Here is a 23462-nt window from a genome sequence, read left to right as displayed (position 1 = left end):
TCCTCACCACGCTTGCTCCCCAGTTGGTGTGCCAAACTGTCACAGACTTCCCTGCTTCATTAAGGGGCTTCAGGACCATCTCTTTCTTGCAGCGTGGTGGCTGCTTCAGTTCTGAAGTTCAGTTCACGCACTTCAGCAACAGAAGAGCACACTGCAAATCCTGGTGGCTTGTGATGGCGATTCCCAGGCAAAATGCTGACCCCTCCTAGTCCCATGCTGGGCTGCAGTGTTTGTGTGAAGTCTGTCAGCAGGGAGCAGCCCAGTTAAGCTTGGGGCACCTGCTTAACTGCTTGAGGCTATTCCTGTGGCATTGGATGTCTGTATTTCACTGCCAGGAGAAGCTGAGGCACAATGAGAGGGGGGTCTGCCCTGTGGGGGCCAGGCATGCTGCCTGGTTCCCAGTGAACACAAGGCTCCCTCCCTGCCCGTGAGGCCAGCAGCACCCGTGCTGTGTAGGACAGGCACACTGGGGGCTTATCTGCACGGTCCTGTAGCCTGGGGGAAGCACAGCAGCCTGCTCTCCATTTATGCAATGCCCCAGCAGCTACCGAGCATCACCTGCCTGTGTGCATGCACCTGGAAAGCCTGTACGAGGCATGGGAAAGTCTGTAAGATACCATCTCTCCCCGCGGCCCAGCCTGCCGAGTGCTGGCAGCGCAGTGAGCGCTGCACTTGGCCCTTGGCAGACCCCTCCTCACTGCCTTGCTCCATCCTCCTCCTCCCCTAGCTGCTCCGGTCTGTGCTGGAGCCCGCGGTTGCACCCCACCGGGAGCCCGTAGGCTGTGGGGTGTGCACTGCCCTGCTGGGGCACAGGCAGGCGGGCAGCTGCCCACCACCCCTGCTGGAGGGGGGTGCCCGGCTGCCCCTGCAGGATGCCCTGCTGCAGTGTGGGGAGATGAAGGGGCCTGCCCCATGGGAGAGGGTGAAACCCTGCAGAGAGAGCAGCCCTGCTGTGGGGGTGACTGTTGTGCCCAGCAGCTGGAGCTGGAGCTGATGCAGGTCTCTGGTTGGGGAGAGTAACGAGAAAAGGTGCTGGGAAAAGTTGGTATGACGAGACCAAAATACTTAATGGGATTGTATTGATTTTGTCAGTGTATGAAGACATCTCAGGCTTTCAGATAGCAACAGAGCTTGTGCCACAGCAGTCGAAGTGACACAGTCAAAGCGAAACGTTTCAAACCGGCATTTCAGTATTTTCCAAAACACAGTACTTCAGAGGCTCTGTAACTTTGCTAAATGTCAAAGTTTCAACTCTTTGTACCAAACCAGGACAAAGGAAATGCTGAACTGTCAGGATTTTCCATGAAACGGAAAGGCTGAGTGGCACCCAGGCCCTGTGGGCCATTGATGGGGACAGGTGGGGCCCCATGGCCCCAGCCCTGCCAGCTGTCTGGGTCTCCCTGGCAGTGGCTGCAGATGGCTGCCTGCATCTTGCAAGACAAGTTGGTGGGGCAGGGGACAGCGTCTCCTGCTTGGGGACAAGGGTCCTTAACAGCTCTTAATGGATGCCTCATGCGCCCCTGCTGCCCTCCTGCCTCTCCAGAGGGAAGCAGCCCCTAGTCCTGCTGGCCACTCTGCCCTGGCAGGGCTTGGGGGTTGAGGCTGGGGGCACAGGTGATGCTGGGACAGTGTGAGGACTGCAGGGGGTCCACGCGGTGATGACCCTGGGTGCACCCAGGGTGATGCCAGTGCAGCTTGGGGTGCTGCAGCCCAGGGGCAGCCCTGGGGCCGGGGCTGTGCTGCTCAGCAGGGCTATGGCAGTGGTGGCACACCTCTGCCACCGTTGTTTTTCAGTCACCAAGGGCGGCACACCCTGCTTCCTGCACAGGCGGCCCCGGTGCTTCCTGCACCCATAGCTATAATTAGAAGGGCAGCCGGCAGCCAGGGGTGCATATCCCTCCCCTGGGGGTCATGGCACCCTTGGCGGGGCTCACCAGGCCAGTGGGGCTGTGCCAGCCACCTTTCTGCCTGCCATGCTGCCAGGCAAGGGACAGGGAGATGGTGTTGGGGTGGCATTCTCTGCTCGACACCCTATCCTGGGAGCTGCCACCACAGGGCCATCAGTGCCTGTGTGGAGGGGGAGCTGCTGCAGGCAGCAGCGGGCAGCAGGGATGAGCCTGCCCAGGCAGAGCCGGCACATGGGGAGCTGGAGAAATCCCCTGCCGGCTCCCTGCTCAGCGCTTTGCACCTTCAAAGAGGCAGGCAGCTCTCTCTAATTAACCTTCCCCCACCCGGCCAGGCAGGGAAGCGATTTTATCTTCATAGAGCTGGTGGAAGAAGCAGAGTCTAAAAAACTCGCCCGAGGGCCCCGGCAGGGTCTGTGCCTTCTCAGGGCTCAGCCTTAGCCAGGCAGCCCTGCTTCAGAGCCTCCCCAGGGTGCAGCTCTTCTTAGAGGGGACTGAGACCTTCACCAAAAGATGGGGGAGCTTGTGGAGCAGGCTCCCCTTTTCCTTCGGTGTCAGCATGCTTCTGAGTACGGCTGGAAAGAAGGGGGTTCGAGCAGCTGCAGTTGTGCACAGAGCAAAATTGTCTTGGTGTTCTTGCAGGGGTGCTGTGGCAGGGTTTCTTAATGGGTCTGCTTGTCAGGCTGAGGCTGGCAGTACCGCTGAATCGAGCATTATGAGCCTACATGAATAATGAATAGCTGTCACATGAATATTTTAGAGACACAGTCCTGAGATCTCCCAGTGCTGCCTTAGAGGAAAATGGAGGAAAAGTTGTCCAGAAAGAACAATGTTTCCTTTAGGCAAAAATGCACGGGTGTCGTTGGCTTTTGAAAAAGAGCTGCTGCTGCTAAATAATTCTCAGGATTTGCATCAAAAACTGGAACAGTGGTTTGGCTCCAAGGCAGAAGAAGTTGGGAGGGAAGCCAGCCCTTTTGACACAAGTCAATGATTACAGTGTGCTAGAAGGACAGCAGACTTTGCTTCATCTTATGCAATGGTTTTGCAAGAAGTCGCAAAGACACAGCCACTCTTCAAATAGCTGGCAGTGCTGGACACTCAGTTAACGCACTTCAAAGGAGCAGCGGGAGATTTGGGGATGCACAGGAGGTGCTTGCTGTCTCGTGACAGCATTGCACTCCAGCTTGAGCACTGCTGTCAAGGAGCTGAGTTGAAAAAAAAGGCCCAGCTGTGAGACATGCTCATTCTACATGCCGTGGTAGCTGCTGCATCATATGGGAGTGGGCTGCAAATCAACAGGTTTATTGGACTTTGCAGCAGCATGCCCCTCTCCTCCACGCTCTCTGCACTCTTGGCATGCAGACACAGGTGCCAAATCACCCCTGTACAGCTCTTGTGACAACATCTCTTCCTCTGTGGCCCTTTTCACAGCATGTGATTAGTCCACTCGTAAATGTCTTTTAGGGGAAGCAGTTATCGTGTTCAGGTAAAACCATATGAAGCCCATCTCAGTCAGGTGGGCGCAGCAGAGCCGTAAGAGTGGGCTGAGAAACACGGCAATCAGGAGTAGGTAGTTAAGACTAGCTGAGACTCTGATGTCTCTGCTTGGATCACCCAGTCTGTATCTCCTTCAGCATTGCTCTGCTCAAGGCGATCCTTGCTGTGCTGCTGGCGTCAGCAGACAGAAGTAATTCCTTAGTGTTTATGAAGTGCCCAGAAGTGTAGCAGTTGCAAGAATGAGGGCAACTTGGGCATTTCTTTGGGAGCTCCCACAGAGGGGGCAGAAGATATCTGCAGTGACTGTCCCCGGAGTGCTTCTGTCTGGAAGTGGGAAATAGTGTGGGGAAAAAAGAGCAACGTATGGGAAAAACATCCCAGTCAAAATGCATAGATCTTTGCTCTTCAGGCTACCCCCAAACCTCACCTCCCCCAGGATGCACAGAGGGTTGCAGGCAGCAGGAGCAAGCCTGAGCCAGCCAGCCTGAGTGCCAGCACTTCTGCCCGTCCCCAAGTGTCTCTGTTTCCAGCTCACACCGCTGGCCACAGCTGCCCATGTCCCATGGAGGTCCATCAAGCTCTACGCTCTGTACTGGTGGCTGTGTCACCGGCCAAGGACCCTGGCGGTGCCGAGGCCAGGCTGCTGGGGCTGCGCCAGTGGGGTTATTAAAACATTTTGCTTCTGGTGGGGCAGCCTGGGAACAGCATTGCACGTGCCTCAGCTGTGGGGTTAGAAGTGCTGCCAGACCCAGGGCATGCAGAAAGGCTGGGCTGGCTGGCTGCTCTGGCTGATGATTATGCAGTGTAGAAGGAAGGTAATTTTTAACTGAAGTACAAAAGAAATGTAATAATGAGCACTTACATTACTGCCTCGGTGCCCACATAAAGACCTGAGATGTTTTTATTAAAGATGACTTGAGTAAAAATGAATTTACTAAATCGCTGCATGCAGTCTGCAGCCCACCAGCCTTCCACAGAAGCACCTTGCGTAAATGAAAAGGTGAACGCTGAGTCCCCTTTCATCTGTCTTATTTGCCTTTAGGAAGCAAAGGAAGGGCCGGGCCGGGCTGGCAGTGGTGGCAGAGCCTGGGATGGGCATGGCAAGGGTTCAGACGTACTTGGGAAATTTATGCCGTACGGTTGCCGGCTTTGAAAAGGAGAAGAAAGACAGAATTGCGTCTTCCTAATGAGTGTTTATCATGGGCAGGCATCACGTAGTGCTGAGCATGAGAAAAGACCACTCCTGCCCATGGGGTTTTGCATGCTGCCAGTGCTGCTGGCCACCAGCACCTCAAGTTAAGCTTTGCCTGCCTGTGTAGGCAGTACCTGTGTTTTCCAGGGATTAGCCAGGTTATTCTCTGATTACAACTGATACACATTACAGAGTTATAGTAAAAAATGTCTGGCCTCGACTCAACACCCATAAAGGATAAATGGTTCATAAATCAGTTCGCTGTGCAAGAACAGGTCGGGTTGTTTATTAATTTAACCTTCTCTCCCATCTTGACCTGGACCGGCTGCAGTGGCTGCTGCCAAAACCCGTTGGATGGTTCCCTGGCTGGGTGCTCAGCGTCCTCCATCCTGCAGGGATGCCTGGACCCTGGCTAGATTTTGGCAGCTGCCTCATAGCACACCTTCCACCGCCGCATCCACGGTGTCCCTCTGTTGCTGTCATTCCTCGCATGCAGCACTCGCTCTGTCGGGATGATGGAGACCGGGGACGGGGATCCCGCGCTCGGCGGGGTTTGTTGCAGGGCACGGGGCAACCGCAGCCCTGAGAGCCCGTGGCTTTCCCTGGAGGGACACACAAACCCCTGCCCCCATCACCAGCTGCCGGGACAGGGTTTCGCACGCCTCGCTGCCGGGGTTGGCTGTGTCCCGGAGATAGCATCTGTGCCAGGCCGAGCCGAGCGAAACCGGCCCCACCACCAGCACCACCGTGGGCTCCGTCGGGCCCGGCCGCTGCCCCTCTGCCAGGCCGCCTGCGCAGCCTGGGCCTGGGGCGCTGGCCGACGTGCCCTGGGCTTGGCTAGGGCCTGGTGGCGGGGCTGGCGGGGCTGCGGGACTGAGGGTTAGAGCTGGGCTTGGGGAGGTCAGAGGGGCTGTGTCTGTGCTGAGCACCACGGGGAGGGATGGAGGGACAGACGGGGCAGCGTGGGGAGGGATGGAGGGACAGGCAGGGCAGCGTGGGGAAGGATGGAAGGACAGACGGGGCAGCGTGGGGACGGAGGTGGGATGTACATGGGTGCTGGCGGACGGGAGGCCGGGCCGGGCAGCGTGTGGGTGAATGCCGGCCGGGCGGGCCGCGGGCGCACGACGGAGGGACGGAGCGGAGGGACGGAGCGGGGGCACGGAGCCTCAGGGCGCCGCCCGGCGGCGGGCGCGGGGAGCGCGGAGCCGCGGCGGAACCCGCCGGCCCGGAACGCTGCTCCGCGGCAGGCGGGGCGCGGCGGAGGAGCCCGGCGGGACGCCGGAAGCGGGGCGGCAGCCTGAACCACTTCCGGCTCCGGCGGCGGCATGGGCAAGAAGCGCGGCGCGGGGCTGGGCCGCAGCCTGCAGCGGCAGCGCGGGTTGGAGCGCCGCGGCGCCTCCTCATGGGTAGGACGGGGGGACCGGGGCGGCCGGGCCGCGGTGAGGGGCCGGGACGGCCCGGGCTGACGGCGGCGTCTTGTCCCGGCAGCTGCACGCCTGCGAGGTGGGCGACGAGCGCGGCCCGGAGCTGCGGTCGGCGCCCGAGCAGAGCCCGCTGGAGGAGTTCCTGGCTACGGCCGAGCTGGCCGGGACCCGCTTCGTGGCCGGTGAGGGGCCGGGTCCTGGGCGGCGGCTGGGCCCGGGGGCGCCGTGGGGCCACGGGGCGGGGGGTCCCGGGGCTGGGGAGGGGGTCCCGGGGCTGGGGAGTGCCAGGACCGGTTCTGGGACGCGGGCGTGGGAGTAAGTCTGGGGCTGGCGATGGGGTTGGCCAGGTGGGCGTCCAGGGGATGGCGGCTGGGGTCCTGAGCTGGGGCTGGGGGCCGGCAGGATGGGCTGGGGCGGCAGGGGCCTGCAGGGCTGGGCGCAGGCAGGCATGGGGCAGCTGGCTTTGGACGGCTGTTTCTCTCTTCCCGCAGAGCGTCTGAACATCCAGATCGTGTCTGCCCAGAGCCGCACGGGCCTGCTCACAGCCCAGGAGACCCAGCGTGTCCGGCAGCTGCATGAGGAGAACCGGCAGTTCCTGCGCATCCCACGGCGGTGAGTCCTGTAGGGCCGGGCCAGGATCCCGCTCTGGTGAGTGGGCTCAGCCCTTCGGTGGTTGCAAGCCTGGGGACAGCCCTCAGCTTCGTCAATACCCTGTTTTGGGGAAGCTGACGCCTATCCTGCATGGGCCTGCTGTAAGGTGCAGCACAGGTGCCTGTCTGCCATGTGGGCGCTGCCAGCACGCATCTGTCCTGATTGTGTGGGTTTCCTGCTCAAAGCCTGGCACTGCTGGAGCTGGTGCACCCAGGCCACCTAGTAAGCCTTTCCAGAGCTCTCTGTGTAGTGGACAGAGGAATGAGTACCCCATCTTAAATGCCCTACAAATCTCAGCTCCAGGAAACAGTTTTGTGAGATCTAGTGTGTGTGTAGGATAGTGCTCTGTCAGCTAGTGGAGTTCAAAAGGAACAAGTAAAAAAGGTGTACTTAAAGCTGCTGAAAGTAAGTGCATGCACGTCTGAACTATAAGCATCTCTGTGTAGCTGAATGTGTGGTGCCTGTGTGCTTTATGGGTGTTTTTTGCAGTAACGTAGGTGGTCTAACTGCTACACCTGACCACTTACTCCAAAATGTGCTTGTTTCAGGCCCCGTTGGGATAGGACAACCAGTGCGGAGGACTTGAAGCAAGCTGAGAGGGAGAGCTTTCTTGAATGGAGGCGACAGCTTGCCCAGTGAGTATGCCAGTTGTGTAGGGGTAAGTAGATGGTAGCATTTGGAGACAGAGGAAGCAGTGGGTTGTATTTATCCTTGCTGGACCAATAAGATTAACATCAGTAGCTCCCTGTATGCATTCCGGAAGGCTGGACGTCCAAGTCATATCCTTGTGGTGAGCTCAGCAAAGCTGTCTTGTGCGTGTGTGTTCTTGTAGTGGTTACAGTTAACATTCTTCAGGATGGAGTGTGATGTTCTGCTTTTGCCTGTCAAGTGGAGGAGTGGTGAATGTGTTCTCTAAGAGCAACAGTGCTGCTCTGAATAGAATGTGGTGCTGCTGGCCTGCATACAGCAGCTTGTGCAGGTCTGGCACTGCATCTGCTCGCCTGGAGAGTAGGTGGTATTTGTTCATACCCTGCAAACTCACGCTTGCCCTGAGTAAAGTTGTTCAAGCAGTGGTAACAGCAGGTCAAGGGTTGTATAGTCATTTCAAGTACCATCCCCAAATTAGTTATTTTTTCCAGGTGGTACTTGATTGAGTAATAACTTCTGGCATTTGAGATAACTTCTGTGATCTATTATTGTGGCTCTGAAATGTAACGGGCATACTTTTGATGAGTTTTTGCTCTTCCCGTCATTTACCATTTCTTCATTGGCATGATCAGGAGCCATTAAGTCAGTGCTGAACCAGTACCACTAATACCAGTTTACCCACGTGCTTGATCTGTTTGCCAAAGCAGCAGAAATAGTACCTACGTATGAGTCGGACTTGATCGTTTTCTCTGAAACTGAAGCCTCCTGGATGTAAGGAAGAACTGGTGGTGTGCTTATTGCCTGACGTGGGCCAAGTATGACGTCTTTTTTCTGTTTTGCCTTAGCCTTGAGGAAGAAAAAAAGTTAATTCTAACCCCATTTGAACGAAACTTGGAATTTTGGCGTCAGCTTTGGAGAGTCATTGAAAGAAGGTAAAGTTTATCACCATCCACTTTTAGAAAGTAACGTTTAATGTGTTTTCCCAAATTGAAGCTTTTGAGTCAAGCTTCAAGTGTTTGAGCATGGGAAAAACAGTTAGTAATGCTCTGTTATCAGCACCAAAGTGATCTTGTTTTCAAGTGATCAGAATGTGATGAGAAGAAGGGCAGCTGCTTAGTGGTACACTCTAGCTCTCAGTATGATTCTGCAGGTTCACTTGAGTCTCTGATGGTTCTTCAGATGCTGTTGCTCTTGGCCTCTTTTGAGAATGTACCTTTGAAGTCTTTTGCCAAAATTAACCCTTTCCCCTCTTTCTCAACCCCGGCTACAGCCTGACGTTCAGGAGCAGGAGGCAAGGGACATCAACTAAATAATCTTGGGAAAGAAAGAGCCTCTTGGTCCTTGGCCGCTTGCCATGCAGAGAGATTGCAGCAGTGCATAAAAGACAACAGCATGTCATCACAGAAATAGCTTTGTTTGCTCTGCCGAGCTGTAATACAATAGGAGTACTGTCTGCTATGTTAATCTAACTGGGGCATTTAATTTCACTAGTAATTAAGTTTGAGATCATCTCGTCTGATTGTCCTAAAATTGAAAAATACTTCACCAGTGAGGTCATGGGGAGCTGGTCCTTTCACAGAAGTGGCTTTGTACTGGGTGCTGCTGGGCCTTTGGCCGGGAGAGAGCTAGGTCAGGAGCATCCACTATAGGGTATCAGGATGTGTAGCGTGAGTGTATTGTGTGTTTTGATGTGGCTGGAATGTGTTATTAATGCCTTTCTGCTCTTGGAGCTTTTTATTTCATGTAGGGTGAGGATGCTGTCTCAGAATCAAACGGAAAAGTCATCCAGTCCCTTACCTTACCAGATAATATGATCTGTTGTCAGCTTTTTCTTGCATTTGCTTCAGACTAGCTCCCAGCAGTGTGATTCAGTAACTTCTCTGTATCCCCTCCCAGTACCATGGTGTCAGCTTTCATACTGATATTTGAGTTTCTGTAATCGTTCAGTACCTCTTTCTACCCATGTGGCTTATTAAATGACTCCCTTGGGGAGTTTATTGATTTTTATTATATTTTTTTTTTTTAAAACGTGTAACCAACTGCCTGGCGAGGCTTGAAATTCTTCCATTCAACCTGTGGTGTTCTGAAGCTGTCCTGAGTTAACAGAAATTCTCGTCAAACACAGTCAGTACATGGCAACCAGTATTTTAAATTACCTCCCTGGAGAAATTCTAGTGAAAGAGGCTGTAGTTAAATTTCCTGCTGCCCGCCCCCCTCTTGAAAAAGAAGCATGGATGCCTCTGGTATCCGAAGCCAGTGCTTTTAATTTGCATGTAGAACTGATGAGACTTGCTCATATACGTGGTGGCGACCTGGTATCTGGATTTGGAAGCGTTTTCTAAAAGCACGCTTGCAAGGCCTTGCTTGCATCGTGGAGCAACGTGTTTTACTAGAATGTAAGACTATTCTTTCACTGATTTATGATTTGTGTGACAAGAAGAGCACAAAGGAAATTCTGAAAACGCCTGATAGCAAATGCTTTGAATCTGAAGCATCTGAAGCCTCCTCCATTTGTGGGAGGCTTTGTACATCTTGCTCTGTGCGAAGAGGACAACAGTTTCCAGAAGCAAAACCACCTCTTCTTCCTCACTGCAGTCTGGGGATGAGAATAGACAAAGTTGTGTTATCACAGGTTTTTTAGTAACATTGTAAAGGATAGAATACCACTACTTTGGTTCTTGCCTGTTGAGCATTTCTGGAGGGTAGATGAATTGGCAAAACTCACCTGCTTCCTTTCCCCTAAAAGGGGTGCTGGCTGTACAGGAGAATTGGCCAAGTGGGACAGAAATAACTGTCCAGCAATACTGGCTTGTAGCATACGCATGGCTCTGTTGGGGCACGTGAGACACAGAGACGCTTTGTTTATTCAGTAAAGGTACTTAGTAGGATAATACAGTTAAAACCATTACAAATCCAAGCAAAACCTAAAGATGAGTAATGTGCTGTGCCTTGGTGCTTTCTTTGAGGCAAGGTAAGAAACAGTACTTTACAGGCTTTCTTTTATTTTTGCAGTGATATCGTAGTCCAGATAGTAGATGCTAGAAACCCCCTTCTGTTTAGATGCCCAGATCTGGTAAGTAAACCACTTTTTTGAATCTTGTTTTAATTTTATTTCTTAGTTTACATGATTTATTTTTTAACACATTCAGCCACCTTGAAGCTGTGCTACTGTTGTGTCTAACTGAATATCTTATTTATTTATGCAAGTATTCTGCCATCAAATTATTTTTCTTCGATTTTTTTTGATATTTCACACAGTGTCATGGATTTAGAGGCAGTTCTGCAGACGCTGTATTGCAGATACTATATTAATACTCATTACTCACTAGAAGTGTCCGTACTTAAAGGAATTGTTCTATTTAAAAGCACAGTGGGATAAAAATGGGTGAGAATTACAGCACTGAAAGCAAAGGATCAAAAATTATTGACGATAGCTTTGTAATGGTAAACTATAGAGCATTGTGTGCAAGAGAGATGAAATTGCTCAAATAGATCTTGAGTTCCTTCCCTGAGGTGCTGATTAATACTTCGTAGCTCTGAGCAGGCAAGGTGTTAGTGCATGTGGCCAGAAACAACCTGTATTGCAGTAGTTGTATGCTCCAATCTGTTCTTGTAGCTGTCTGCTAAACACCAGTTCCATCTAGCCCAGGGGACAGTAAGCTTTACACTCATGTGGAGCTGGATGGCGTAACTTGTCTTGCCGCTCTTATATCACCTTGGAGGGAGGAGTCGTCCAAGCTGGAGTAGGAACTGATCCTTCTCTTGTTTTTTCTTCAGGAAAGTTATGTTAAGGAAGTCAGCAATGACAAGGAGAACATGATCCTGATAAACAAAGCAGACTTGCTGAGTGAGGAGCAGCGGGCTGCCTGGGCACAGTTCTTTGAGAAAGCGGGCATTAAGGTGGTATTCTGGTCAGCTCTGGCAGAGTGCAAGCGGCTGTCTGGAGAAGGAAAGGTACTGTAGATGAACCGTTCAAACTGGGTATGTGCTGGCTGCCTTTGAGAGCTTGCTTTGCAGTTGTGCTTGTGATTTCTAGGAAAGGCACAATCCTTGTTTCAGGGAAGGATTATTCTAAGGACCTGTGCGGCTATAAAACATTTTATTGACCAATTCAGAGACAATAGTGAGGAGAATAAAATGGTGAACAAAGTGGTACACCCTTCAGTCACTGTAGTGCTTGTAATTTCTCTTTCAAGGCTAATGACTTGATAAATAATACTGAGCTAGAATGTAACTTTGTTCCTTGAGGCTGCTGCTGAATAGCTGTAGAAACAGCCCTTGTAGATCTGGTTGTAAACTTAACTCGCTGAAAGAACTGCAGTCCTTTCCAACAGGGATGCTGTGAGGGACGTGGTTATCCGTACTGAGTATTTTTCTCTCCCAGGCAGGGGAGGTGTTTCTTAAAGAACCTAAAATATCCGAGAGCCTTTCTTTGTCCAGTGGAACAAACTGTGCTGCTGCCCCAAGTTACATGTTAACAATAGATGCCGCTTGCAAATTTTACTGGGTTCACCTGTTACAGCTATTTAGCTATGGAATATCCCATATCTCCTTCCAAGAATACCTGGTCTGTCCAGCTGGTTTGCAGTCCTTGGATAAAGTGTTTTTACAGGTTAATTTGGAAGTGAGGCTGAGAGCGTTCTGTTTTCTTTTTTGGAAAGAAAGGTCAAAATACTATTGTTATGAAAAGATCTTTCTCTTTGAATGTGAACTGTTTGCAGGGAAGAAATGTAGAGACTTGGACGGAAGACAAGACATCTTGACGTTATTTTAATGAAATATTTAAACATGAAGCAAAATGGCTTTGTTTTGAACACTTTGAAAAATTTACTTTCACTCCTATTACTAGGAATACTTGATAATTAAAAATAATGAGCTCTGCTACTGCTTGTGTAAGGATGCTGGGGGTGCGTGTGCATTCAGGGTTGTGCTTCTGGGGAGAAACCTGTAACGACTTTACAATGAAGTTAATAATCCTGCTTGGAATGCTTTTTTCATTCTCCTAAAGCAGGCTAGTTATTTCTACATCCTACTTAAGACCTCTTAAAAAGTCTGTGTGATGTAAGCAGTGAATTATCAGTCCTTGGCATCTGGCTGATGGAAACAGTTGACTGTGCTGCAGCAACTGCAGTCAACAGCAAGACTTAGTGTTGTCTTTGCATTTCACCCTGAAATACTGTTCACACAGGTCCTAGACACTGAAGAAGTAGCAGAGGATCTGAGTGATTCTGAAGATGAAATCTCCAGTCAAGAAGATGACACGGCACAAGACAGTGCAGAGAGCACATCCACAGGCAGTGCTTTGCGAACTGTAAACCAAGTTCTGGTTAGTGGTGGTGAAAGTAGTGATGAATATGAAGACTGTGAAGATGATGAAGAGGAGGCCTGGCAAACCTGTTCTGAAGATGAAGGTGGGGACAAAGTAAATGTTATTGCTCCAGAGAGGATGGAAAGCAGGGCTGATGGTGCTGCAGTGCAGCATGTAGCGCAGGAGCAGAACAGGAACATCAGGAACTTCAGCCATCTGGTGCAGAGAAATGAGCTGCTGGAGATATTCAAAACCATGCACAATGGACCAAGGGTGAAGGATGGGGAAGTAAATGTTGGGCTGGTGAGTTGGACTTTGTGCTTAAAGGAACTTGCTTAATCTGAATTTTAATTCCATATGCCTTCCATGGGAAAAATTTTCTCCTGTAGACTGGCTTCCTATAAGGGTAAAAAAACTAGCAAGCACAAATGACTGAGGGTTTTGTGCAAAGATTAATTCTAAAGTTCCTGGAGCTCAGTGATCCCTGCTGCTTGCCTTATTTTTTTTTGGTATACGTTTATATACTTTTAGTATACAAACTAAACTTTTGTCAGAGTTCTGCTGCCCTGTCTGATACCACTGTCACCATTCCATTTTGTCATCTAGGTGGGTTACCCTAATGTTGGCAAAAGTTCAACCATCAACACAATCCTTGGAAATAAGAAGGTGTCAGTGTCTGCTACACCAGGCCACACAAAACACTTTCAGGTATTACTAACAGAGTATTGATCTCTTTACTATTTTTTTTTCCCAGTGGACAAGACCTTCATTATGAACTAGTTGCAGCCATGTGGACTTACTGAGAACTGTTTTACCAACCTGAACTCTGCCTGGCAGAGTAGGATGGAGAGGGGTGGGCTTGATAGTTATAATTTTAGAACTTCAGTTCTTGCTTCCAAATGCTTGCTCCAGTTTGAGAGTCACTCATGAGAGCTGCTTTGCAATGGGAGATATTTTTCACCTCCTGATTTTATTTACATAGCTTGGCCCTTCTTTTCAGCACCAGTCATGAGGAGAGAGCCTCTGAAAAGTGAGTGCTCCCCTGCATAATTCATGTCAAGCTGTCAAACTGTCCTTCTTGTCCACAGTCATTGCTGTGAATAAGTCCAGTTACGCTGCCATTTTCGTATTGATCAAGCTTTTAATTTTGAAGTAGCAACTCCAGTGCTATCATGAGCATTGTGGGACTTGTACAATCTGCTATCTGTTTCAAAAGGTCCAACACAGGTTTCTGGAGTGTGTGCTTCTCTCCCATCAGATTGGAGAGCTGAAGATCTTGTTGCCCCCATCTGGATACCTTATTTATGAGCTTTGGAAGTGCTGCTGTCTTCCACAACAGATTTCCTTAATTCATTGGCTGGGACCAGCAGGGCAGATGTCTCTTAGTAGAATTTCTGCTTATTCACATTTGCATCTATGTTTCATCTGTGCATTTGATTTGATTTTTTTTTTTTCCTGTTCCTTTTTCCTCCATGGACACTGACTTGCCTTGGTGAACTAATTTATTGCGTAGACCCTGTATGTGGAGCCTGGCCTGTGCCTTTGTGATTGCCCTGGTTTGGTGATGCCATCTTTCGTCTCTACCAAGGCAGAAATGATTTGTTCTGGAATTCTGCCCATAGACCAGATGAGGGACCATGTCCCACCTATTTCTCTAATATCCTTTGCACGGGGTTTATGAGAGTGATTGCAAACGTTGGATCTGGAATATGCAATGTAGCATGTTCCAGCCCTGCTAGGGGCACACGTGCTCATGTGCTGAGGGCAGTGGGGGCGCATGTTGGATAAGACGGCCCTCCTGTGTTGGTCTTAACCCACCTCGTTTCCAGCTTGGCGTATTGTCAGACTTTGATTATTTTTCTGATTTGTGACAAAATCCAAAAGTCATTCTGAATGTGTGCTCTTGGAGTTTTTAGGGCAAGATTACTTGTGTAGCTGAAAATCACCAGGTGGTTTCCTTCACTAGCTTACGTTTGCCAGCATATCCCACGAAACATTTTGGAAGCAACTTATGGAATAAGTATCATAAGGCCAAGGGAAGATGAGGATCCAGATCGAAAGCCCACAGCTGAAGAGCTGCTGACAGCGTATGGATGTGAGTGATGATTCCTTTAAGACCTATTGCCTCTGCTGTGTGCGTGGTCCTGAACACAGCCTTAGGAAAAGTTTTGTAAAGTTGGACCCTAGTTAGGTTTGTCATGCGTTGAAGTTCCCCATTAGGACTTGCCCTCCTCTCAGGAAGGGCCTTTGTTAACAGCTAATCTCGCATGTCTGTTACAGTGGTACTTTTCCAGTTTTGTCTGACAGATGTAGTGATTGTGTTGAGGATGTTGATGAAATGACCTGCCAGTCTGTGTAGTGTTGTGCTGTTGTCCTTTTAGATACTTCCCATAGACTTTGAAGAGCGCAGTGAAAGTTTAATTCAAGACATAGTTGATTTCCCTTGTCTGATTCTGTGATGCAGTTAATCTTCTCTGGCCTTAAAACAACAAAAAAAACCAAAACAGCAGGTTTTCCGGTGGCAGGGAGATGTCAGCTCTCATCATTATTTTTGGGTTAGGATGTTTCTGCAGTACCTCTGCAGTCGGCAGTGTTCCCTTTTTCCCCTGCTCTCCCCAACAGAAGCCTCTTTCTAAGGGAGTTGTTTTGAGAAAGGATACAAATATGCAGTTGGGCAGCACAGAAGAATGTATGAACTCTCTTGTTGTACTGATACAGAATGTGCTTTGGATTTGTCTTTCAGATATGAGAGGCTTTATGACAGCTCATGGACAGCCAGACCAGCCGAGATCAGCTCGATATGTGTTAAAAGACTATGTCAGTGTAAGTGCTTCCTACATCTGGGTTTTATTTCCTGCTAGGAGGTGAATTGAAGGTTTCATGGGAGCATGAAGTAGCACAAGAAAGTGAATTCTTTCTCTGGATACAATCACTGTATATCAAAATGCTTTTTATATTGGGCTCTTTTTGTGTTTTAAAAGAATTAATGGGATTTCTCAAGCTGCTTAATCTTAAAAAGATGATTGCTTAAATATGGTGCTAGCTAAATAAATTATATCCCTAAAACAGGCAGCAGATATTCAGGAAATGAACTCATGTTGTATGGTTGGACCAGTATTTGGCACTAAGGACTATAGTTCTGAGTGTTGTAATACTGCATGCTTCTACAACACCTCTCGGCAACTTATTGTTGAGTATTAATAGGATCCTCCAGTATTCCGGAGAGTTTTTTGCTGTCTTGCATGCAGCTGCGCATTGCAGCTGGAAATGGCTTTGAAGTAGAGGTGGAACAGTACTTTAGCTTAGAAGTCAAGCCAGTTGTTGCATGGGAGGAGAAATAAAGTGTACTGATAGTCTGCCAGTGTAAGCCCCTGGACTTTCAGGGCCCTTCTTAGGTTTGGAGTTGTTTTCTTTCCTCTCTTGAGTCTGTCTCTGAGGTTTTTGGTAATAACTGTATCCCATTACTTTCACAGGGGAAGCTTTTATATTGCCATCCACCCCCTGGCATCAACCCAGATGATTTTCAGCACCAGCGTCAGAGATGCCCAGAGAGCAGAACAGTGCAGGCCAGTGAACAGGCGAAGCCTGAGAAGCATACCAAAGCCAAACAAATTGAAAATGTGGTGGACAAAACATTTTTCCACCAGGTAAGTTCTGGAAGAGATTTATTCTAGGAGTTTTTACTGCAATGCTGTTGTGTCATAGTTACTGGAAAAAATAGCTTTGAGGATGGAGGAGTACTGGGTTGAGTTAATGGTGTTAGACGCTACAGGATCCGCATGTAATTCCTACCCAACAGTTCTCTGTTCTTTTTATTATCTCCTAAATCACTGGGAATGTGCTAGGTGACTGAAAGATAGTTAATAAGTTGCACATAGCTGACTCTGTAAAAGGTCAGTGGGGTGACTCTTGTCATTATGGGCCTAACATCAATCTTGAGTAAACAGGAGAGTGACTGGGAAGAAAGACAAGGAGGAGGGTGACGTGACGTAGCAGCTGTCCAGGAACATGGTTTTGGATTAACAGGTCTTTCAAACTAACTTTCCTGTCTTGAGACATCATATCTAGGGGATGTGATAAGCTTATTTTTAAGACAGCTGATTTAGTTACATGGTTGTTTTGACTCAGAACCTGAAGTCAGATGAAAAGAACACAAACCGATTTAAAATCTAATGGAGAAATCTCAAAATGAAGTGGAAAGTGGGACTCTTTCTTAAACTTGTATGCTTCTTGGTAGGTCCCACAGGTATCTGTTTTGCCCCTACGCTACTGAAGAAATTTAATAGACTTGTAATGAAATGTCAAATCCATAACTGATTAAGTCTGCATACCTGACAAAGATCAGAACAGGGTGTTTAGCAGCGAAGAGAATGGGTCATAGATAGCATGATCCATTCTTCTGGTTAGCTGGGTATGAACAGTATTTATTTCAGCACAGCTAAAGGTAGTCACACATTTTGAAACCAAAAACTCAGGCTCTTTTCAAAAAAAACAGTGAGCTGTTTCAGAAAACTATGACCTGAAAAGAATTTTTGGGATTACCAGACTCTCTCTCTGGCTGCCCAAAGTGCTGGCACGGGCTGTGAGCCCCAGCAGTACTACCCACGCTCCAGACTTAAGCAAGTTATTTTAGTCTCTGGCTTTCACAGATGTCAGATTTATTTGCAAAGACAATTTGTTGTATGCAAAGCAGAGACTGTGAGAATCAATCCTAGTGCCATAGCTCATGTCTGTCGGAGCTCAGTGTCTCATCAACGCTCTGCCTATGCTTGCAGTGATAGACGCTGAGGACCTGGCACAGCAAGGCATGGCTGTAGACAGAACTGGAGCATGCTGGCAGGCTTTGACTCGCCTGTGTGGCATGACCTTTCCTGCAGCTCTGGAGCTGGGGGCTGAGCAGGTCTTGATCGGTTTGAGCTTGCCTGTGTCTGGTTTTATTGAAGTATCGCAGTACCTTCTTAAATATCTTCTCATCAGTGATTATGTCTCGCTCTTCCAGGAGAATGTTCGTGCGCTGATGAAAGGGGTCCGGGCTGCAATGGGATACCGGCCTGGCAGTGGCCTCGTGCCTGTGACTACACCCAATCCTGGGAATGTGGTAGGAAAGCCATGGAAAAAACATGGAAACAGGAACAGGAAGGAGAAAATTCGCAGGATCACTAAGCACCTGGAAGCTTAGCTGTGGCACTGGTATCTGGCCTTTCCAGGGCAGGGACTGCACTGTCACGCAGGCCTGAACTGAGTGTGGGGGGAAAGGATAAGTGAGCATTGCTAGCTCACCTGGGAGCAACATGCTATGGATTGGCCTGGGCAGCGCGTAAGAGTGGGGTCTGATAGTTGGAGCTCATCCTTTCTGAGAACAAAAGAGGCCTGGCCATTTGTGTTATATCTGGAAGCCAGCCCAGACGTTTGACTGCTGCTGAAACATCCTTTCAGTGGGAGCAGATGGAGCTGTATGGGAATGTTTTGGGTTGGTTTTTTTTTTCCTTCCATAAAGGATGTTTTTTATTGCTGTTAGGATCAAAGCAAGCCCTGTAAAACTGACTTAAAATCTTTATAAACAGTTGAGTTTCAATGAGTGACATTTGTTACATTTTGAGACACTATTGCTTATCTGGGTTTTTTTTGTGTTTTGTTTTTTTTTCTTAAGCTTGTTTGTTGGTTTGACAGAACACTTCAGTGTATTGAAAAATGAGGTGAAAGGATCTTTATTGCCCTCTTCCTTCTCTGCTATACCAGCCCTATTCTGTAGAATCTGGTACTGAAACCACTCCCTCCCTATTTCCCAGCTTAAGGCAGAGCAGAGCACGGCAAACTGTGCAAGGAAAATGCTGCTTTTACATCCTTCACACTGAGCTGGTATCAGTTGTTTTTCTGTGTGACTTCCCATTGGATTTTTAAAACATTAGCTCTGTATGACTGGCCAAAAGTCATACTGATCATAATTTGTCCTTAAATATATTTGAGATTTTTACTTCCTGTGTAGTGTCATGTTTTGCCTCGTTGACCTGTCAGGCATTGACCTAGCCACAGAAGTATCATAATAGCAGATTTTAATTGGGTATATTAGTATTTGATGCTGAAAAGAGTTTCCTTACTTTGGGTCAGACGTAAGTGAGATTTACTCCTTGGTTGCCCTGCTGAGAAAACGTTTGTGCACTTGGCCAGTGCTCTTCATTCCTAGTCCAACACAGGGAGTAATGATAGGACTGGAAAGGCTTGCAAAGACAAGTTGTGCTTTGTCTTTAGGTGGCAAAGCAGAGTTACAGATGACGCTGGTCTCCGATACTAAAAAAGGGATTACTGTCTTCTAATTTGTACTTTCCAGGGCTTAAGTGTGGATGGAGAGATGAAAGCAACTGCTGAGCAAAGCCACAGCAGATGCAAGGCATGCAACCGAGCTGGTTTTGGCTTTGTGACCCTTTGTGTGCTTGTCCTGTACAGCCAGTTTGCACTGTGTATGTGGAGGGTCCCCTGACAGCAGAGCTCTCACCTCGGCTCCTGCTTCCCCTGGAGTCCCTGGTCACAAGTTCTTAATTACATCACTGGAGGGAGGGCATTTCCCTGCCACCTGTAAAACTAAAGCATAATTATACTGAATTAATATGGTCAGTGGTATTTTAAGTCAGCGTACCGTAGCAGAAAGTAGATTCTTAGGAGAGACTATTTGATCTGTTTCCCTTGGAGGTAATTTTTGCCTTTGTTGCCTGAAGACGTCATGCCCTAGCCAAATCGGTCTCTGATCAGGCTTCCCCACCTTCCTTGAAGGGATGGTTTCTGCTTTTGTCCCTTATAATACTTTAGGGACCTGATTGCTCAGAAACGCCTATTTATTTTTGTGGTGTTTTGTGGGAATCTGTCACATTACCTGTCAAACTCAAGTTGGGGTATCGTTTATTGAAGTTTTAAAATACTTTTCTATTCTGTTTTTCTCCTTTCAAAGCATTTTGAATTCTTAGCTCACGTTGAACATACCTGGTTTTTCTTCTTTTGCGTTCTCTCTCCTTTCCTGCCAGCTGTGTGCTGGACAGGCTGTGTCCTGGGGTACACTTCCAAATCCAGTGAGTAACAGAAATCCCCAGGGCCCGAGACCTGGCGTGACTTGCCTGTTACTCACAGAAACCTTTGGCCACAAGACCTGCCAGATCACTTGCAGTGTTTCCATGAGTGAATGGAGGATAATGTAAATACAACTGAGCAAACATTATGCTCAGGTTTGTTAAATGCAGACTGCTCCTTGCTGTGCTGAAGGACTCTTGCCGATAGAAGAAAGACCATAAACAGCAGTTTTGGACCTAAAGGCTTGTTAATATTTTATGTTGCTATTGAGCAGTGGGCAAACTAGGTAGTAGGCGAGGACCGCAGTTAAATTAATGCTTTCCTGTGGTGGTTTGGTCTGTTGCTGAAGTGCATCTGCCCTACCCTACCCTTGCTGGGTAGTGCCGGCAGGGCCGTGTTGACAGCTCAATACAGCGCATACAAGCAGCTGGCAGGCGTGAGGCAATGTGGGGACTGCTGTGTTGTCAGGAGCCTGCACAAAGGAGACGTTGTTCTTAGCTCTGGCCACCTGCTGAGCGAGCCTCTCTGCTGCTCCTGTGGCTTTCTGCAGAAGCCAAGTTTCCATTTTTGAGTTCTGTTTTCCTGAAGTGCTTTGTGCATGTAAGAGGGAGCATGCAGGCTGCAGCCACGTCCAGTCTGTTCTTTGGGATCTGCAGCGCTTTCAGCACCCCCTGCCTGTCTCCCGCTCCTGGCCCTGTGTGCTGGGCTCTCCTTATCCAGCTCCTCCAACACTGCCTCCATCAACCTTGAACTTGAGGTCAGTGCCTGCTCCTGGCTCTTCAGATGCTGTTTATTCTCCCCTGGGGCTCTGCCCTGCTGCAGCATGTACGTTAAGGCAGTGACGCCCATAATGGTGAAAGCGCTGGTGCTGGGGGCAGGTCTACAGCCCTGTTCAGACAAGTGCTTCCCAGAGCGGTGCCCAGGATGCTGCTGAGGTGCCCAGGATGCTCTGCAGAGCAGAGCTCAGAAAAGGAGTGTGGAGACTGGTTTGTTCTGTCAAGGTGTGGGTGAACCACCACAGCATCCCTGCATCCCTGTGCGCAAGCGTGTCAGCCCTGCTTGCAGCATCGCCTGCCTGCCTGGGGAGTACCTGTCGGTGGCTGCTCCTGGAAAGGCTGGAGCCAGGGTGAGCTCCAGGCTGTCCCAGGCTCACTCAAAGGCCTTTTTACTCTGATCTGTAGCTGACATGGTCCTGCAGAGAAGCTGCTGTGAAATGAGGGAATTTCATAGGGCTCCTCTTGCTGGGGTTACATTGGCCCTTCTCTTTTTTTGTCTGTCTACTAGTTAGTGATTTTATTATCAGGAGTGAGGCAAGACTTGTACCTTTTCAGAGCTTCCCTGCTACCTTCTACTAGTCTTGCTTAGTTTCTCCTAAGGGCTTTTTCTCCTCAGGCTGCTGCTCTTGGCTCTAAGAGGGTTTCAGTGCAGGTCACCCTGGTGCCCCGGTTCTGTCCTGGAGCTCCAGAAAGCTGGGGCTGTCCTTCACCCACAGGACTTGCTGATACACATCAGAGCTTCTGCCAGGGCCATCCATCTACTACAAAACTGCTTTGCAGACTGTTTTGAGGGAGTGCAATATTTTTTTTTATTCTGTCCCTGAAAATAGAAGCACTGTAGGTGAGCAAGTGGGGGGGGGGGATGCCAGGATGTGTTCACTGACTGCAAATTCCTGAGCAGCTCGGCTGTGGGATGCTGTGGCTCTGCTAACGCTGCAGTCCACGGCAGCTGATGTGCAAGCCTCGCTCCCCTCAGCCTGGCAGAGCCAGCACTACACAAAATAGCTCTTTGCCTGTCACCCCGCTGCAGACCACGCATGGTGTGTGGCTGTCAGGGCCAGGCGTCTCTGTCTTCCTGATGTCGAAGCTCAAGGATGGGTGGGATGATGACTTTTGCCCCAGGGAGTCCTGTAGCAAGGGGCTGCCACGTGTGCATCTCGCCAGCTTTCTGCAGTCACTGCCTGGTCCAGAAATACTTGGTGACTTCTCTGGAGGATGCTGAAATCCCGCTTCCCTGCCGTTAGGGGCCAGCCTTTCCCAGGCAGAGGGAGAGCAGCGCTGGCTGTGCAGGCGGCATCCCCAGCCCAGCGGTGCTGGGTCCTGTGCCAGTCAGGGATCCCGGCAGAGGCTCGGGTCCCCAGCGCCTCCCCCCCACGCACCCCTGCGGAGTGGCACACGAACCAGCTGTTCCCAGCCATCTGCGCAAGAAGGTGGTCAAGGGTGGTGGGAAAAGCAGCGCTTGCCCTAGCAAGGGAAGAGCCGGGTGCAGGGCCTCTTGGCCTGTTTCTACAAAAGCTCAGCAGCTCTTTCCTGGTTGTCCTGAAACAGTGTTGCTTTAAAGTAAGAAGCAGCCTTTTTTTTTTTATTTCTTCTTTTTTTCCCCTCCTCTGGTCGCAGCTCCTTCCCTGCTCCCATAAACTTTATGCCATTGCCTGGCCGTAGTCATGGGGACCCCACATGTCTGCAAGGAGCAGCATTGTGCTCTGTCACTCCCCCTGCATGGTGGCTCTAGTTCCCGAGGTTTGATTTTTTTTTTTCTTTTTTTTTTTTTTCTTTTTCTTTTTGCAGCAAAGTTATTAGGGAAAAAATATAACTGGGCTGCTCGGAGAGAGGCAGGGAGCAGCTCTCAGGGCTAAATGCCTGGGGTGCCCAAGACATCTTGGGACATAAAGAGAGGTCATGGTGAGGACAAGAGGAAAAGAAACTGCTCCTGAGTCAGAGGAACTCTGCCCCAGTGGCTTTTTTTCTTGCTGCGGCTATGGGAAAGGGGCCTGTCCCATGGGTGGTGTCAGGGTGGGAGGGCTGCACTCACTGGGTGGAGCAGACTTGGGTTTACCCTCCTGGAAATGTCCCATTCTGATTCCCAGCCCCTTGTCACCTGGGAGTCATAGCAGTTGAGGCAAAGAAACAGAACCATCGTCGTGTCCCTGGCAGGGAGTTCCTGCAGTCCAGCCAGCCTGCTGCTGCCTGTGTAGAGCAGAGGGAAGGTGGAAGCCTCTGCAGAGCCCTTTTGTGTTGGTGAACCACCCCAAGCTTCATCTGGGGCTTCATAGGCTTCTCGGCAAGAGTTATCTTTGCTTGGCTCTCAGAACTGGCTATGCTTGTGACAGGGCAGGAGCACACTCAAGAACCTTTGCTGTGGGGGTCCCAGGGAAAAGGGATTCTCCCTCTCCTGACACGCTCCACATCTCACTCTGCCACCACCCTGTCTGCTTCTGCTGTTCCCTGGGCAGGGAGGGAAGCGCGTGAGAAAAATGGAAACTAGCATTCTTCTGCTTTGTGTTTTGCTTCTGTTGTCATGGAGAAAGAAGAACCAAATACTTTCTAGTTTCAATCATAGCCAATTCCCCTTTCTGGAAAGAGGTGGTGAGGAACCAGTGCTGCCTGGTGCTCCCTTGCACCCAGCTGTGGCACCACCTGCTCCTTTCTCTTCACAGTGGGACTTTAAAGACATGATGGTGTGGTGGAGCTGGCCTAGCCCTGTTCCTCAGCCTTGCTCCATGCTGTGCCCAGACACATTTGAACAACCTGCAGGCCCTTTGAGATGCCCTGAGCACCCATCTCGCTGGCTGAGCAAGCAGTAAACAGTAGAAGGTGCTTCCTCAGGGCTCCCCTGGGAGAAGTGATAAACTCTGGGGTGCTATCACAGACTGCCATGCCATGCTGTGCCCGGAGCACTGTCTGGGTGGAGCAGTGACAGCTTCCAGCATCTCCTTTGACCCTTGTCCTGCTGCAAAGAGGTGTGGGGGTCCCCCTTCCTGGCCACTGTTAGCTGCGCTCCCT

General features: G+C 49.7%; 1 protein-coding gene across 1 annotated transcript; it reads left to right on the top strand.

Annotated features, from left to right (window-relative positions):
• Positions 1-5858: 5858 nt before the first annotated feature.
• On the top strand, positions 5859-18199 carry LSG1 (large 60S subunit nuclear export GTPase 1). The gene is made up of 14 exons (XM_056358769.1): positions 5859-5999; positions 6082-6199; positions 6509-6629; positions 7217-7303; positions 8162-8248; positions 10329-10389; positions 11094-11270; positions 12505-12927; positions 13231-13332; positions 14138-14281; positions 14596-14719; positions 15368-15447; positions 16098-16271; positions 17624-18199. Exons 1-14 carry the CDS (start codon positions 5919-5921, stop codon positions 17801-17803), a joined length of 1959 nt encoding a protein of 652 aa, XP_056214744.1. The 5' UTR covers positions 5859-5918; the 3' UTR covers positions 17804-18199.
• Positions 18200-23462: the final 5263 nt, after the last annotated feature.

The sequence above is a fragment of the Falco biarmicus genome, chromosome 13 (assembly GCF_023638135.1).
Source record: "Falco biarmicus isolate bFalBia1 chromosome 13, bFalBia1.pri, whole genome shotgun sequence".
NCBI lineage: Eukaryota > Metazoa > Chordata > Aves > Falconiformes > Falconidae > Falco > Falco biarmicus.
This window is presented reverse-complemented; position numbering and strand designations above follow the sequence as displayed.